We start from the raw sequence: 16,737 nt of genomic DNA, 5'->3' as shown, positions 1-16,737 counted from the left end.
TTTGGGTGTCCTATGAAGATGCATTTATCCGCTTTGGGTTCGAGCTTATCAGCCTGAAACTTTTTCACATAAGCGTCGTAGCCCCAAACTTTTAAGAAATGACTGCTTAGGTTTCTCTAAACCATACGATGTCATCTTATCGGAATTACGTGGTGCCCTATTTAAAGTGAATGTGGTTGTCTCTAATGCCTAACCCATAAATTATTGTGGTAATTCGATAAGAGACATCATGGTATGCATCATATCCAATAGGGTGCAGTTATGATGTTCGGACACACCATCACACTATGGTGTTCCGGGCTGTATCAGTTGTGAAACAATTTCCACAATGTCTTAATTCTGTGCCAAACTCGTAATTCAGATATTCATCTCTATGATCATATCATAGACATTTTATCCTCTTGTCACGATGATCTTTCAACTTCACCCTGAAATTACTTGAACCTTTCAATAATTCAGACTCGTGATTCATCAAGTAAATATACTCAACATCTACTCAAATCATCTGTGAAGTAAGAACATAACGATATCCACTACATGCCTCAGCACTCATTGGACTGCACACATCAAAAATGTATTACTTCCAACAAGTTGCTTTCTTGTTCCATTTTACTGAAAACGAGGCTTTCAGTCATCTTGCCCATGTGGTATGATTTGCATGTCTCAAGTGATTCAAAATCAAGCGAGTACAAAACGGTCCATTTGCATGGAGTTTCTTCATGCATATATACCAATAGACATGGTTCGCATGTCCCAAACTTTTCAAAAACGAGTGAGCCCAAAGATCCATCAACATGGAGCTTCTTCATGCGTTTTATACCGATATGACTTACGTGGCAGTTCCACAAGTAGGTGGTACTATCATTACTATCTTTTGGCATGAACATGTGTATCACTACGATCGAGATTCAATAAACCATTCATTTTAGGTGTAAGACCATTGAAGGTATTATTCAAATAAACAGAGTAACCATTATTCTCCTTAAATGAATAACCGTATTGTGATAGACATAATCCAATCATGTCTATGCTCAACGCAAACACCAATCTCGATGGTAGAGGGAGCGTGCGATGCTTGATCATATCAACATTGAGAACACTTCCAACACATATCGTCAGCTCACCTTTAGCTAGTCTCCGTTTATTCCGTAGCTTTTATTTCGAGTTACTAACACTTAGCAACCGAACCGGTATCTAATACCCTGGTGCTACTAGGAGTACTAGTAAAGTACACATTAACATAATGTATATCCAATATACTTCTATCGACCTTGCCAGCCTTCTAATCTACCAAGTATCTAGGGTAATTCTGCTCCAGTGGCTGTTCCCTTTATTACAGAAGCACTTAGTCTCGGGTTTGGGTTCAACCTTGGGTTTCTTCACTAGAGCAGCAGCTGAATTGCCGTTTCATGAAGTATCCCTTTGTTCCCTTGCCCTTCTTGAAACTAGTGGTTTCACCAACCATCAACAATTGATGCTCCTTCTTGATTTCTACTTTTGTGGTGTCAAACATCACGAACATCTCAAGGATCATCACACATGTCCCCGATATATTATAGTTCATCACGAAGCTCTAGCGGCTTGGTGGTAATGACTTCGGAGAAACATCACTATCTTATCTAGAAGATCAACTCCCACTTGATTCAAATGATTGTTGTACTCAGACAATCCGAGCACAAGCTCAACAATTGAGCTTTTCTCCTTAGTTTGCAGGTTAAGAAAATCGTCGGAGGTCTTATACCTCTTGACGTGGGCACGAGCCTGAAATTCCAATTTCAGCCCTCAAAACATCTCATATGTTTCGTGACGTTTAAAAAACGTCTTTGGTGCCTCAACTCTAAACCGTTTAACTGAACTATCATGTAGTTATCAAAACATGTATGTCAGATGTTCGCAACATCCACAGACAACGTTCGAGGTTTAGCACACTGAGCGGTGCATTAAGGACATAAGCCTTCTAAGAAGCAATGAGGACAATCCTCAGTTTACGGACCTAGTCCGCATAATTGCTACTATCAACTTTCAACTAATTTTTCTCTAGGAACATATCTAAACAGTAGAACTGAAACGCGAGCTACGACATAATTTGCAAAATCCTTTTTGACTATGTTCAGGATAATTAAGTTCATCTTATGAACTCCCACTCAGATAGACATCCCTCTAGTCATCTAAGTGATTACATGATCCGAGTCAACTAGGCCGTGTCCGATCAACACGTGAGACGGACTAGTCAACGTCGGTGAACATCTTCATGTTGATCGTATCTTCTATATGACTCATGCTCGACCTTTCGGTCTTCTGTGTTCCGAGGCCATGTCTGTACATGCTAGGCTCGTCAAGTTAACCCTAAGTGTTTTTGCATGTGTAAAACTGTCTTACACCCGTTGTATGTGAACGTAAGGATCCATCACACCCGATTAACACGTGGTGCTTAGAAACGACGAACTGTAGCAACGGTGCACAGTTAGGGGAGAACACTTCTTGAAATTTTAATGAGGGATCATCTTATTTACTACCGTCGTTCTAAGCAAATAAGATGTATAAACATGATAAACATCACATGCAATCAAATAGTGACATGATATGGCCAATATCATATTGCTCCTTTTGATCTTCATCTTCGGGGCTCCATGATCATCATTGTCACCGGCATGACACCATGATCTCCATCATCATGATCTCCATCATCGTGTCTTCTTGAAGTTGTCTCGTCATCGACATGCAAGTCGTGATTCCCTTGACAAGAACATGATCAATCTCATACATCACATATATCATTCATCACATCCTTTTGGCCATATCACATCACATAGCATACCCTGCAAAAACAAGTTAGACGTCCTCTAATTGTTGTTTGCATGTTTTACGTGGCTGCTATGGGTTTCTAGCAAGAACGGTTCTTACCTACGCAAAGACCACAACGTGATATGCCAATTGCTATTTACCCTTCATAAGGACCCTTTTCATCGAATCCGATCCGACTAAAGTGGGAGAGACAGACACCCGCCAGCCACCTTATGCAACTAGTGCATGTCAGTCGGTGGAACCAGTCTCACGTAAGAGTACGTGTAAGGTCGGTCCGGGCCGCTTCATCCCACGATGCCGCCGAATCAAGATAAGACTAGTAACGGCAAGCATATTGAACAAAATCAACGCCCACAACTACTTTGTGTTCTACTCGTGCATAGAATCTACGCAATAGACCTAGCTCATGATGCCACTGTTGGGGAACGTAGCAGAAATTCAAAATTTTCCTACGTGTCACCAAGATCTATCTATGGAGAGACTAGCAACGAGGGGAAGGAGAGTGCATCTACATACCCTTGTAGATCGCTAAGTGGAAGCGTTCAAGTGAACGGGGTTGATGGAGTCGTACTCGTCGTGATTCAAATCACCGATGACCAAGTGACGAACGCACGGCACCTCCGCGTTCAACACACGTACAGCCCGGTGACGTCTCCCACGCCTTGATCCAGCAAGGAGAGAGGGAGAGGTTGAGGAAGACTCCATCCAACAGCATCACAACGGCATGGTGGTGGTGGAGGAGCGTGGCAATCCTGCAGGGCTTCGCCAAGCACCACGGGAGAGGAGAAGAACTTGGGAGAGAGGGAGGGTTGCACCAAAGGCATAAGGGGTGTCTCAAGAGGCCCTCCTACCCTCACTATATATAGGGAGCCCAAGGGGGGGCGGTGCGCCAGCCCTAGGAGATCCAATATCCTAGGGGGCGGCGGCCAGGGGAGGTTTCCCTCCCCCCCCAAGGCACCTAGGAGGTGCCTTCCCTCCTTGGGACTCTTCCTTAGGGTTCCCCTTTCACCCTAGGCGCATGGGCCCTAGGGGAAGTGGCGCCCCAGCCCACTTTGGGCTGGATCCCTTCTTACTTCAGCCCATGGGACCCTCCGGGATAGGTGGCCCCACCCGGTGGGCCCCCGGGACCCTTCCGGTGGTCCCGGTACAATACCGATGACCCCGAAACTTGCCCCGATGGCCGAAATAGGACTTCCTATATATAAATCTTTACCTACGGACCATTCCGGAACTCCTCATGACGTCCGGGATCTCATCCGGGACTCCGAACAACATTCGGTAACCACATACAAGCTTCCTTTATAACCCTAGCGTCATCGAACCTTAAGTGTGTAGACCCTACGGGTTCGGGAGACATGCAGACATGACCGAGACGTTCTCCGGTCAATAACCAACAGCGGGATCTGGATACCCATGTTGGCTCCCACATGTTCCACGATGATCTCATCGGATGAACCACGATGTCAAGGACTCAATCAATCCCGTATACAATTCCCTTTGTCTAGCGGTATTGTACTTGCCCGAGATTCGATCGTCGGTATCCCTATACCTTGTTCAATCTCGTTACCGGCAAGTCTCTTTACTCGTTCCGTAACACATAATCCCGTGATCAACTCCTTGGTCACATTGCGCATATGATGATGTCCTACCGAGTGGGCCCAGAGATACCTCTCCATTTACACGGAGTGACAAATCCCAGTCTCGATTCGTGCCAACCCAACAGACACTTACGGAGATACCTGTAATGTACCTTTATAGCCACCCAGTTACGTTGTGACGTTTGGCACACCCAAAGCACTCCTACGGTATCCGGGAGTTGCACAATCTCATGGTCTAAGGAAATGATACTTGACATTAGAAAAGCTTTAGCATACGAACTACACGATCTTTGTGCTAGGCTTAGGATTGGGTCTTTGTCCATCACATCATTCTCCTAATGACGTGATCCCATTATCAATGACATCCAATGTCCATGGTCAGGAAACCGTAACCATCTATTGATCAATGAGCTAGTCAACTAGAGGCTTACTAGGGACATGGTGTTGTCTATGTATCCACACATGTATCTGAGTTTCCTATCAATACAATTATAGCATGGATAATAAACGATTATCATGAACAAGGAAATATATAATAATAACCAATTTATTATTGCCTCTAGGGCATATTTCCAACAGCATTACCGAGTGGGCCCAGAGATACCTCTCCGTCATACGGAGTGACAAATCCCAGTCTTGATCCGTGTCAACCCAACAGACACTTTCGGAGATACCCGTAGTATACCTTTATAGTCACCCAGTTACGTTGTGACGTTTGGTACACCCAAAGCATTCCTACGGTATCTGGGAGTTACACGATCTCATGGTCTAAGGAAAAGATACTTGACATTGGAAAAACTCTAGCAAATGAACTATACGATCTTGTGCTATGTTTAGGATTGGGTCTTGTCCATCACATCATTCTCCTAATGATGTGATCTCGTTATCAATGACATCCAATGTCCATAGTCGGGAAACCATGACTATCTGTTGATCAACGAGTTAGTCAACTAGAGGCTTACCAGGGACATATTGGTGTCTATGTATTCACACATGTATTACAATTTCCGGATAACACAATTATAGCATGAATAAAAGACAATTATCATGAACAAGGAAATATAATAATAATCCTTTTATTATTGCCTCTAGGGCATATTTCCAATAGTATTCAAAGTGTGAAAAATGTGTATCATATTGTAGTTCTTAACCTTAAGAGTATTACATAGTTTTTCAAGAAAAAGCAAACACCTTTCACCTTGGCATTGATAGAAAAAAAATTACAAGCCCATAAGGGCATCTCCAACCCGACTCACCAAATCTCTCCTAAATGTTTCCAATGTTCGGACCTCACAGTCGAGACACTTTTAGGCCTCCAACATTACCCGTCATTCCGTCCCAAAAGTCAGGAGGAAAAGGGGGGGGCTCTAGGTAAGTCCAGACGACCCGCAAACACCACCAACTCGACGTACGACCACTCCGACCACAATGCTTTTCCCTCTATTTCCCTTCTCTCTCTTCTTTTCATTGAACAAGTGGGCGGATAATTGAGGATGGCATTGGATGACCGTTGTCCGGCCGACTGTCCGCCGATATTTGAGGGTGTCTGTTTGATAATTGTCGATGGAGATGCCCTAAGGGGGGAAGCTTAAAGAAATAAATCAGTTTTTCTTTAAGCATCGATTGCTTATTTATAGAAGATAGACGTTTAATTAGGCATTTCCATATAGATAAGTATAGTGCTTAAGAAAAAAAATCAATTTATTTTACTAAGCATCTTCCCCGACGACCTTAGAGCATTACTAGTAGAGCCCTCAAACCCTCAAACCTCTAAAAATAACCGCTTTTTTACAGTTTTCGCCGAAAAAACGCCGTAGACTAGAACCTCTAAACCCTCAAACTCGTAAAAAAATTAGAGGTCCAACCCTCAAACCACTTTGCAATCTGTAGAAGTAGGGGTTGAGGGGAAAATCGCCCCCCAACCCGCACTCCTCCTCCTCGCTCGCTCCTCGCTCGCGCGGGAGCCAACCGCTTCCTCCTCCCGGCCTCCTCCTCCCGTCGCCTCCTGCCGCGCCGGCCATGGAGGGCCCCGCCGTTGCCGCGCCCCCGCCCGTCCCGCCCGCCTCGGCGCCTGCCCCCGCCCCTGCCCCCGCCCCCGCCCCCGCCCAACCGACCGTGGCCGACGTGGTGGCGGGGACCCACGTCGGGGCCAAGCGGCGGCGGGCGGGTCTCGCACCACCTCCTGCCGCCCCGACCACCGTCACCGCCCCGGCCACCGTCACCGCATCGGCGCCCGCCCTCGCCGCCTCCCCGCCGCCTGCCCCGGCCACCAAGAAGAGCCGGCCGAAGGCGGCCTCTCATGGACCGCGAGGGGCGGCCTCCAAGGTTGCCGGCTCGTCCCCGGCCGTGACCAAGCCGCGAAAGAAGCCCGCTGCGCGGAAGAAGCCCGCGGCGGCCGCCGTCGCCGAACCTCCTCCCGCCGCGCACGAGGTGTTCGAGGAAATGGCAAACCCATCCTCGTTCATGGACCTCCTCCAAAACGTGGAGGTGGACCTCGGAGCTCCGCCTCTAGACCCCTTTAGGGTTGGTGACGACTTGGAGGAGAAGGAGGAAGATGAGGAGGATGTAGGGGATGACGAGGAGGAGGTGGCCGAGATAGGGGAGGAGGCATTCACCGCCGCTTCCCGCCCACACGCGTTGTCGACAAACTACACCGAGGTGGAAGATGTCCTCTTGGTTCGTGTTTGGGCAGCTGTGGGAATGGATGCAACCACTGGCACCGATCAAACCGGTAAACGGTATTGGCAAAGGATCGAGGACGTCTATTGTAAGATCAAGCCGAAGAACAGTGGGTTCATCCATCGCTCTTTCCGGTCGCTTCAAGGCCGGTGGGAGTTGATCAAGCCCGCTTGTTCTCGTTGGAGTGCGGCCATGGACCAAGTGATAGATGCACCACCTAGTGGAACCGTGGAGAGTGACTATGTGAGTACATATTTCTTCACTATTTTGATTATGTGTGTGCACTATGCTATTGGTGGGTTCTTATGTGATTTATGTGTGGTTGATAGGAGACAATTGCCGGCATGAGGTACAAGGAGATGGCCGCTTCCAAGGGCAAGCCATTCCCATTTAAGCATGTTTGGTCAATTCTTCAAACCTTTGACAAGTGGAAGTTGAGGGATCAAGAGACCGCACCCAAGAAGTCGGCAATGCTAAGGATGGATGATAGTGAAGATGAGGAGGAGAGGAACTTGGGCAAGCCCGAGGGAACCAAGAAGGGCAAGCTAAGGGTGAAGATGGAAGAAGAGGCGTCAAGCCTAAGGGAGAAGATGGACCACATGATGAAGGCAAGAGAGGAATTGACAACGAAGACATTGGAGACGAAACTTCTTATCACCGAGAAGAAGAAAGAGGTCAAGCTTGCACAAGTTGAAGCAAAGCGTGAAGAAGCAAAGCACAAGGCCGAGTTGGAGGAGAGGATGATCAAGCTCAAAGAGGCAAAGGTATGGAAAGAACTCATGGTGGAAGAGAAAGAGCACATGATGATGTCCAAGAAGGACATGGATGAAGACCAATTGCAATGGTGGAAGGACTACAAGGAGGACATCGCGGAGAGGAAGAGGATGTTTCGTGTTGCGTCCTCTACTTTTCGAGGTGACACTCCGATGAGTAGTTGTGGTGATGGCGGTGTGTACGACTCCACCGGTGCCGATGAAGATGCTTGATGGAGCCCGCTTGTGGTCTAGGAGATGGCGCCGAGGTGCAACTTTTTGGTGATGGTGCTGATGAGAAGAGGAAGATGATGATTTTGTGATGTAAACTATTAAACCATGCATCAATGATTGTCATTTGGTAGTTTGTTTGGAAGTTGATTGTGTTCTTGTTGTCATAAATTATGAGATGTCAAATGATAGATTTAAAGGTTGGGGTCGAGGCAAAGACTAGAACCCTCAAATCCAATCCTTAAAGCAGTTTAAGGGTTGGGTTTGAGGGTTCTAATATTTGCCTCTTGTTTTTCAACCCTTAAAAGTGTCAAAAAGTGGCACTTCTCAACCCTTAAAACTGCTTTAAGGATTTGAGGGTTTGCGGGTTTTACTAGTAATGCTCTTACAAGACCTAAAAGGACCAACCTCCAACATCGAAACTACTACATGGACGACAATTTTCAAACAAAGTGTGCACAATAGAGGAAAAGACGTAAAAGGACCAATCTCTAACATCGAAACTACTACATGGACGACAATTTTCAAACAAAGTGTGCACAATAGAGGAATGGACGGTGATGTCCAGGTGCACTGACGGCTTGATGAGATGGGTCGTCTGCAAATCGTCTACAGCCTATCGTGTGTATAGCATCTCAACGCTGTACTCCAAAGTTGGCCATCGCCTCCGCCCTACGCCGCGCCCCGAGGGCGGCGGCGGCCGCGCGCGCCCTTCTCGCCGCCCTGGGCAGCCCACGCAGCGGACGCGTCGGCCCTCCCCACCCTCGCGCGGCGCCCGTCGCCCCTCTCTCCTCCCTCTCCGCCCCGAAGCCGAGCGCCGTCGCCGACGCCCAACTCCTCCGGGTCATAACCTACGAGATCTCCCGCGCCCAGCTCGACTGCAGGAACCGCAACTGGGTAACCGCCACGCCTCCTGCACAAGGCTCGCCATCTCTCTCCCCTCCACTGCAGATGATTCGGGGAATAACACTGGCTGATCTGAAGATGTAACAATGGATTATCTCCTGCCAGGCGAAGGAACTAGGGGAAGGCTTCCCCTTCGAGATCAGAGACAAGGAGGGCACCAGCAGGATAACGCTCACGAGGACCCATCAGGACGAGCGGATCGAGGTGGAGGCGCTCCTGCCCAGCCCCGTCGCCGGAGCTGCGCAAGACGACGGCGAGCAGGAAGAGGATGACCAAGCTGAAGACGGCAAGAAACAGAGCCAGGCCGGTGGCGGTGTCCCAAACCAGTACTGCATCCCACTCACTGTGAGGATTCGCAAAGGAGTAGGAGCGGCTTCATGCTTGGAGATCGGCTGCCGCTCCTACCCCACGGGGTTCGTCGTCGAGAGGCTGGAGTTTGGATCGAGCGATGAATCTGCTGGTGGAACTGCTTTCAGGTAATTGGTGTAATGCCCTTGCGGTGATGGTTTGTCATGGCTGTTCTAGGTTTGCTTACACTGGGTTCACATCACATTGTTTGCAGCGGCATTCCTGGGGAGCTTCAGAAGGCTTTGCATCTCTACTTGGGAAGTAGGGACATCTCGGCGCATTTTACCGACTTCATGCATGCTTACATGATAACCAAGGAGTGCCATGAGTACTTGTCCTGGTTGAGAAAACTCAAAGGTCTGGTAAAGGGTTGAATGGAGTGGAAGTTCAGGTTTATTTCTTTCTATCTGGGTGGTAGTTTGGACAAATGGTACTGTACTAGGAATGCATTCCTATGGAACATGAGTCCTGCAGAAATGATGTGAGATGGGGCCTAGTATTGTAGTATAACCTTTGTTATGTGGCATGTTAACATTGAGGCAAATGCTACTACAGAACTTTGTTTTAGCTGTAGTTGTACTGGGCCTTGGTCATGGACTGCAGTTGGTTGTCAAGATTAAGCGAGGAACTGACCACTGCAACCATCTCTTCCTATAATATTTCGCAGTTTCACTGGTGCTACATTTATCTAGTACTCCTACAAATCCTGGTGAAAAATGCTTACCACTCTGCTGCTTGTTTGGTTTGAAGCTAAGCTGCTGCGAGTATGCGCCTTACCACAAGAATAAGCCTACAAAGTTCGTTACTCCCTCGCGCCTTACCACAAGAATAAGCCTACAAAGTTCGTTACTCCCTCCGATCCATACGAAAGTTGTACAAAAGCAGCATCGCTATTAAACTTCTGGCAACCATAGGTGTGACAAGCTTTGATTGAGATCCAAACAGCCCAATGATTTGAACCGAATGTCATCTCAGTCCAAATTCCAGAATCGTATGATTAACCAGGCTATATCTACTTTTTCAAGCTTCGCCCATGAAATAATTAAGGCATTCATGTTCGCTGGTTAAACCTAAGGGATGCACGTCTACGCAAACAACATACCTCACATCAATTAGCTTACTATGCTGGATAGAAACATGAGAAAACCATGCATTCACAGCAATGGATTGTACAAACAAAAAAGAGCTTCACATTCTTGCTAACCACCGTTGTTGTACAACACGGTAGCAGAAAGTTCACCAGGTGCAAATTTAGATTGCAAACTTAGTAACTTCGCACTGGAACGCACACAGTGAAATTCCCTTAACTACACAAGTCAAAAATCTTGAAAACAGACACTCCCAAGGTCTATCAAATCTAGGGTCAATATGTATGTAGGGTGAAACTAGTCCACTGCCTGGTCCTCAGAAAGATGAATGGCAGAACAGAACGACGGGGACACAAAGAAAACATCCAGCTCACCTGCTAAAAGGAAAAAAGAAGTGTGTCAAACAGCTTGCCCACTTTACTATAGAGTACTCAATAACATTAAAAGCGTGGAGTTGTTCAGAAGGGTGTAACGGAATATTTGGAAGTGGAATTGAGGATATGCAGTTCGACAAGAGTAGCCGACCTGAAGCAACACAGAATAGATCTCAGGCAAAAAAGAAAACTTTGATGAACAGTGCCAGAGCAAACTGCAGCACTGATGCACTTGCGATCAAAGCCATCATATCAGCTCCTTCGGTGCATTCCTTCAAGTTTAAAAAGATGAACCAAGATGATGCACCACCAGCACCAGCTATGATGACCCAGCGAAGAAATTCCACAGGAATAAGTAGCAGTATCTGAGGCAAAGAAAAATAGCAGAGCAATCTGTGTTAGACAAGCAAGTCACCCTTTGCATGAAAGAATAGAGTGCTAGCCAGAACACGGACAACCATAACATTACATGGATTATTACTTTGATAGAGTCAATTCTCTGACTAGATATTCTTTACATTATATATAGTTGCATCAATGAATGAAAATTCTCACGGAAGTTCAATAAAAGGTACGTACGCAATGTGCTACATGTTCTTGCTTGTAAAAAAATATAAATGTACTGGGATAGAACTTAAATACTTACAGATGCTGGTACGAAGATAAACAGAGAATAGCCCCACATACACCAAAACCGGATAAGGCTTGGGCGTGATCCAAAGTACTGAAACAGGAAAAAGAATGCAGCAGGTACCACGATAGCATAACCGTACATGACTGATGCCGCCAAACTGAAATAGCTAACATCAAAGTTCCATATGTTCAGATCACTTTTCCTTTGCATTAGATAAGTGGCAAAGTTTCCGAATGCAGCCAGCATGAATATCAGTGTAGTGGTAATCCATAAGGGCCCATACCTGCAGAATGAAGAAAATGATTATCACAGATCGAAAAGTAGGCTCAGAGATAAAATGTAGTCATAACAATGCAGTAAGAAACTCAAGTGCAAAAGTGGGTGAGGAGTTCCTTAAAATTATGACTTGTCGTGTTCCCTTAAAAATTATGTTGCTAGCATAACAAACCCCATTCTGCTATACAAATTACAAGTTACAACATATATCTGTTACACCATATTTGGTATTTCTCTAGAATGTCTATTAAATTATCGCACTTCCCCAATAAAAAAATTCATCTGATGCTAGTGCTAGTATTGCTTCACTACACAATTCTGGCATGTTCCAACAGTGCTCTCAATAATACTGCAGCATGTGCATGTGCTGCAACTTATGATATCACTTGAGTGTAATGATCTTTGTGAATTGCCCATATTATGAGCTATATACTTGACCATTCGCCTCAAATCATTTACTACAGACTGTGGTACTTAGAACTCAAAATTTTCAAACTTGGAAGCAGGTAGAAGCTTGGCAATACACTTACATGTCAGGATTAGCATCTATCTTCCTGAAAAATCCCTCCATTGGATAAACTGAACTGATAAGTCTGTCAACAACGACATCAGTATCAACATTGAAATATGGAGTATAAGAGGCAACATTGAAGTATCCTGTCCAGTTTGTCTGTGTTTCTACATCTCCACCTGCAAAGAGGGTAAACAAAGACTTCAACATAGAACAACAGGTGCAAAAGAAACATCATCCACATCACCACATGCAATTTAAAATGAAATATTGAGAAAAATCCTATCATCTATGCATTGTCTGGGATAAAGGCCAAAGTAACAAACAAAGAACTAACGCACGATAGTGCTTTCTTTGGACTGGAGACTTCTAGAAAAATCATAATTACATTATTTTTCTGAAGACCTAAAAATGGTGCGCCGTAGGCAAACAATAGCAGTCATGAAATGCACAATATTATTATCATCTGCTCCATACAGCAGCTATGGTACGCAATCTCTATGACTCATGCAAACAGAAGTTGCTATAAGCTCTATATTAGTATTTTGCACATGCAGCTTTAACAAAGTATTACCAGGATATATATATACATACTAATATCACATCGGGACGGAAACCATGGGGAGGCCATGTCCTTTGTTCAAGATTTCTCACACCAGAGACATCACAGCTATACTCAGGCCCTTCCGGACTGAAATCTATAAACCCTACACTTGGCCCATTGGAATGTAAATACAATCACATAAGCAAGTAAGATATCCACTTCGCATCCCACCAAACCAAAATGTATCCGCACACATTACCCTGGTACATCGTGTATGCAGAGCTGGATTCATTCGAATATTGCAGACAAACTAATTACTGTGGATGGAACACGCTGATAATTAATTTAAGAGGCCAGTTCATTACCTAGAGGACTCCCTGGAGGCTGGTAACCTCCTCCGTTGGCAGCAGGAGCAGGCGGAAACTGCTGCAGGCGCGAGGTGGCAGCGGCATTTCCAACTGAAATGTAATTAATGGCAATTAATGTAACCTCAACCAAGCAGCGGCAGCGGCAGAACTAATCTGAAACGCACGCGCGCGCGCGCACGTACCTTCGGCCGGGGCACCGGGCTTCCTCTCATCGGGAGCCACAGCCACAGCCTGCAGATGCAACAGAATCGATCACCCCAGCTCAACAACAACGCCAACCCTAGCGAGACGAGATGCAGGAAACGATTAGGGGGGAAGGGCGTGATCGGTACGGGGACGGAGCCGAGGAGGTGGCTGGTGGGGAGGCTGGCGTAGCCCTCGTCCATGGCCGCTCACGCGTGGTCGCTGCAGTCGTCGCCTATCGGCAGCTGCGCATGGCCGCGTCGCGTCGCCGGAGTGGGGATTTGGATCGAGGATTTTTGGCGAGTGGGGAGGGGATGAGGGGGGAAAGGGGAAAACTCTGCCGTGGGGAAGTCGTCGTCGCACAGCCCTCGTGCTTTGCTTCGGAAAGAAGGAGGTCACACCTCGTGTGGCTGTTTTGTTTTTTGTTTTTTGTTTTGTTTTAGAAACCCTCGTGTGGCTGGTTTTTATTTAGGGTAATATCTAGATTTTATTGATCAAAACCACATGAAGTGAGATAGAAAAAAGATCGTGGGGTTAAAATCAAACATGGCGCCCCTCGTGTGGCTTTTTCTTTTTTTTAGACAAACTCTAAAGCTTTTTATTCAGCCGTCACAATGTTTACACGGACGAAAGGAAGTCATTCCGACTGACCCAACCACACATGTCTGCTAGCCGGTAGGGATAAAGCATGCTTCGTGAGCTTGTGAGCCTCGACATTCGAGCTCCTAAATTCATGACTAATGTCGGTGTCCTGGGAACGGGGGTACCCAGACTTGCCTGTCTGCGGCCCACGGCGTGGCTCCACCGGCGGCCTGGTGCGGCCCATTATCTGCAGCGACAATTCAAGACTCTCGCGAGGGGCCAAGCCACGCGAGGCGGGCGACGCCAAGACCTCCCAGGGGCAGCCTCACTAGGCTGGCTCCTGAGGAGCGGAGATATCTATGCAAGGGGCACCTTGTGAGGTTCACGTGACGTGAGCCATGATAACCAAAGTCAGGCGTGCGCCAGCGGATGCAGTGTACCAGTTTCCTCTTTGATGCTAAAGAGGCAGGCGCAGGCGAGGAGTCCCGAGGCATCAGGCAAAGATTTCCTTGTCGGTGCAACAAGACCAAGGCCAGCAGGACGAAGGTCATCACGGAGCCCACAGCGGCGTCACTACCAGAGTCTTTGGCATGCGAAGACCACCTTTTATCAGGATAACTTGTATTGGTTGTCCCCCTTCAAACTTGGCCGTTGTTGGATCCCTTCCCGCCTAACATTTGGGAAGAGGACCAGGGCCTCTATAAATAGGGCTAGCCACCACCATAGCAAAGGGGAGGTCATTCGGACCATCCGCACACACACCAGCTCATCGGGCTCAAGAACACCTCTCCTCAAGAGGCAGTTCATCCATTGTACTAATTCATCCCAAGCCCTCGAGGCAATCCACCACCACTACATTGGGGGAGGGTATTACACCACAACGGTGGCCAGAACCAGTATAAACTTCCGTGTCCCGTGTTTTTTGGGTTCGTCGAGCTCGGCCTTGAGATCATTGTGCGAGCGAGATAGATAGATAGAGAGAGAGATTACTTCGTGCGCACCGTAGTGTTCGAACCTCAATGGTTAGCCGGAAACCAGAATCCGACATTTGGCGCGCCAGGTAGTGGTGCGCCAAAGCTTCGCCTCTCCGCTTGCTTCGTCCTGCTCCCATGGCAGACGTCACTCCTCCGATTAGGCCGGCGGGCACCTGCGGATGCGCCGCGGGCATCTGGGCCTTCACCCTCGCTTTGCGGCAGGTGTGGTGGCCGCGCAAGTTCAAGCCAGAGATACCGCCCCGCTATGATGGCGCGGCAGATCCAGCGGCCTTCCTGCAGACGTACGAGGAGCTCGTTCTCGAAGCCGAAGGCGATAACCAGGTCATGGCCAACTGGTTCCCCATGGCCCTGGCCGGTGTGCCACGCGCCTGGCTGCTCAGTCTGCCAAGATCCTCGATAGCATCCTAGGAGGAGCTGCGCGGTCTCTTCGTCGCGCGCTTCGCGGCACAGGCACTCCCCGCCGTAGCAGCCCTCCTTGGTGGTTCGCGGGCGCCGCCCTCGGATCGCCACGTCAAGTAGTTCATCCGCCAGATGGGCGTCGCCCGCGTGAAGCAGGGGGCTCCCCCGGGATGGGCGGCGCCACATGCCGACCTCACCTTCAGCTCGGAGGACCACCCAGCAATCACCACGGGTTCGGGCGCGCTCCCAATGCTCTGCACACCCACCATCTGCAACGTGGATGTGACTAAGACCCTCATCGACGGCGGACAAACCTAGTTGAGGGACTGGTGTGTTTGTGAGAATTGCAGGATAACACAGGTAGAAGTCCCTCATTGATTCGGTTTTCCTACCAGAGATGGCCCCTAAAAATGTATGAAGACATTGATGTCAAAGGTGGTATATGAAGATATTCTCATTGAAGACTATGACAAGAGAAGACATCGCATGAAGCCTATGGAGCTCGAAGACTTAGATCTTTTGTAGTTCTGTTTCTTCTTTGTTGAGTCATAGGAACCACCGTACTGTTAAGTGGGGTCCAAGTGAACCAGTCAGAATGACTGAAGTGATGCTTAACCAAAACCTATGTCTTCGAGTGAAGACTATGAGAGCGAAACTTGTCCAGAGTCAGACAAGTCAGCTTTGCTTGTAGCCCAAGTAAAGCTGCCGCGTGAGTTTGAAATCTGACCGTTGGAACACGTGTCAGTTCCTTAGTGACCCAGGGTCATTTCGGACAAATCAGGTCAGGTTGCCTAGTGGCTATAAATAGCCCACCCCCTACAACCATAAACGGTTGGCTGCTCAGAGTTAGAGTACGGCTTTTGTCGTTTGAGAGCAACCCACCTCGAAGCCTTTGAGAGAGAATTCCTTGCGAGGATAAAGCCCTAACCACCCATAGCCTAAGAGTGTTAGGCATCACTTAAGTCTTCTTGTCTGTGTGATCTGAAGACTTATTACACTTGAGGACTGTGAATCCTCCAGCCGGTTAGGCGTCGCGTTCTGAGCATCCAAAAGACATTGTGGATCGCCGGTGAACGAAGTCTGTGAAGGTTTGGGAGTCTACCTTGAAGACTTACCAGAGTGATTGGGCGAGGCCTGTGTGACCTTAGCTCAAGGGGAATACGGTGAGGACTTGGTGTCCTGAGCTGCGTGTTCAAGACTGGGTGTCTGGGACTGTGTGTCCTCAGGTTTAAATACCTAGCCGCCCTAACCAGACGTACAATTGTCACAGCAACTGGAACTGGTCCAACAAATCATTGTCTTCAACGAGTCACTGGTTTCATCCTTCCCTTCCCTTTACTTACTCTTGGTCCTTGTGAAGTTATTGTATGATTGCACTATCTTTTGTCTTCACTGAGTGACTGCGTGTTCTGTTTGGCTTCATAATATCTTCCTACCTGATTCTCACTACATTGCTGCTATTAG

At 47.6% G+C, this 16,737-nt stretch overlaps 3 protein-coding genes across 4 annotated transcripts; 2 read left to right on the top strand and 1 right to left on the bottom strand.

Moving 5' to 3' along the window:
- The first annotated feature begins 6,784 nt into the window (after positions 1–6,784).
- Positions 6,785–8,332, top strand: LOC147991800 (uncharacterized). Its single transcript, XM_087539239.1, has 2 exons — positions 6,785–7,325; positions 7,412–8,332. The coding sequence occupies exons 1-2, from the start codon at positions 6,846–6,848 to the stop codon at positions 8,066–8,068; spliced, it is 1,137 nt and encodes a 378-aa protein (XP_087395365.1). The 5' UTR covers positions 6,785–6,845; the 3' UTR covers positions 8,069–8,332.
- On the top strand, positions 8,068–9,886 carry LOC147991799 (uncharacterized protein At2g39795, mitochondrial-like). Its single transcript, XM_087538823.1, has 4 exons — positions 8,068–8,122; positions 8,655–8,962; positions 9,077–9,447; positions 9,534–9,886. The coding sequence occupies exons 1-4, from the start codon at positions 8,068–8,070 to the stop codon at positions 9,691–9,693; spliced, it is 894 nt and encodes a 297-aa protein (XP_087394949.1). The 3' UTR covers positions 9,694–9,886.
- Positions 9,887–10,451: 565 nt separating this feature from the next.
- On the bottom strand, positions 10,452–13,715 carry LOC147991798 (Integral membrane Yip1 family protein). 2 transcript variants are annotated; one of them, XM_087526226.1, is made up of 7 exons: positions 13,447–13,715; positions 13,297–13,345; positions 13,112–13,204; positions 12,222–12,381; positions 11,428–11,698; positions 10,933–11,146; positions 10,452–10,784 (listed from the first exon to the last, which is right to left on the bottom strand). In XM_087526226.1, exons 1-6 carry the CDS (start codon positions 13,498–13,500, stop codon positions 10,955–10,957), a joined length of 819 nt encoding a protein of 272 aa, XP_087382352.1. In that variant the 5' UTR covers positions 13,501–13,715; the 3' UTR covers positions 10,452–10,784; positions 10,933–10,954. The 2 variants fall into 2 exon arrangements, with proteins under 2 accessions (XP_087382352.1, XP_087382353.1); XM_087526227.1 differs by having other exon boundaries at positions 10,452–10,781.
- Positions 13,716–16,737: the final 3,022 nt, after the last annotated feature.

This window comes from Triticum urartu, chromosome 1A (genome assembly GCF_056163025.1).
Source record: "Triticum urartu cultivar PI428250 chromosome 1A, HENAU_Tu73, whole genome shotgun sequence".
In the NCBI taxonomy this organism is placed as follows: domain Eukaryota; kingdom Viridiplantae; phylum Streptophyta; class Magnoliopsida; order Poales; family Poaceae; genus Triticum; species Triticum urartu.
This window is presented reverse-complemented; position numbering and strand designations above follow the sequence as displayed.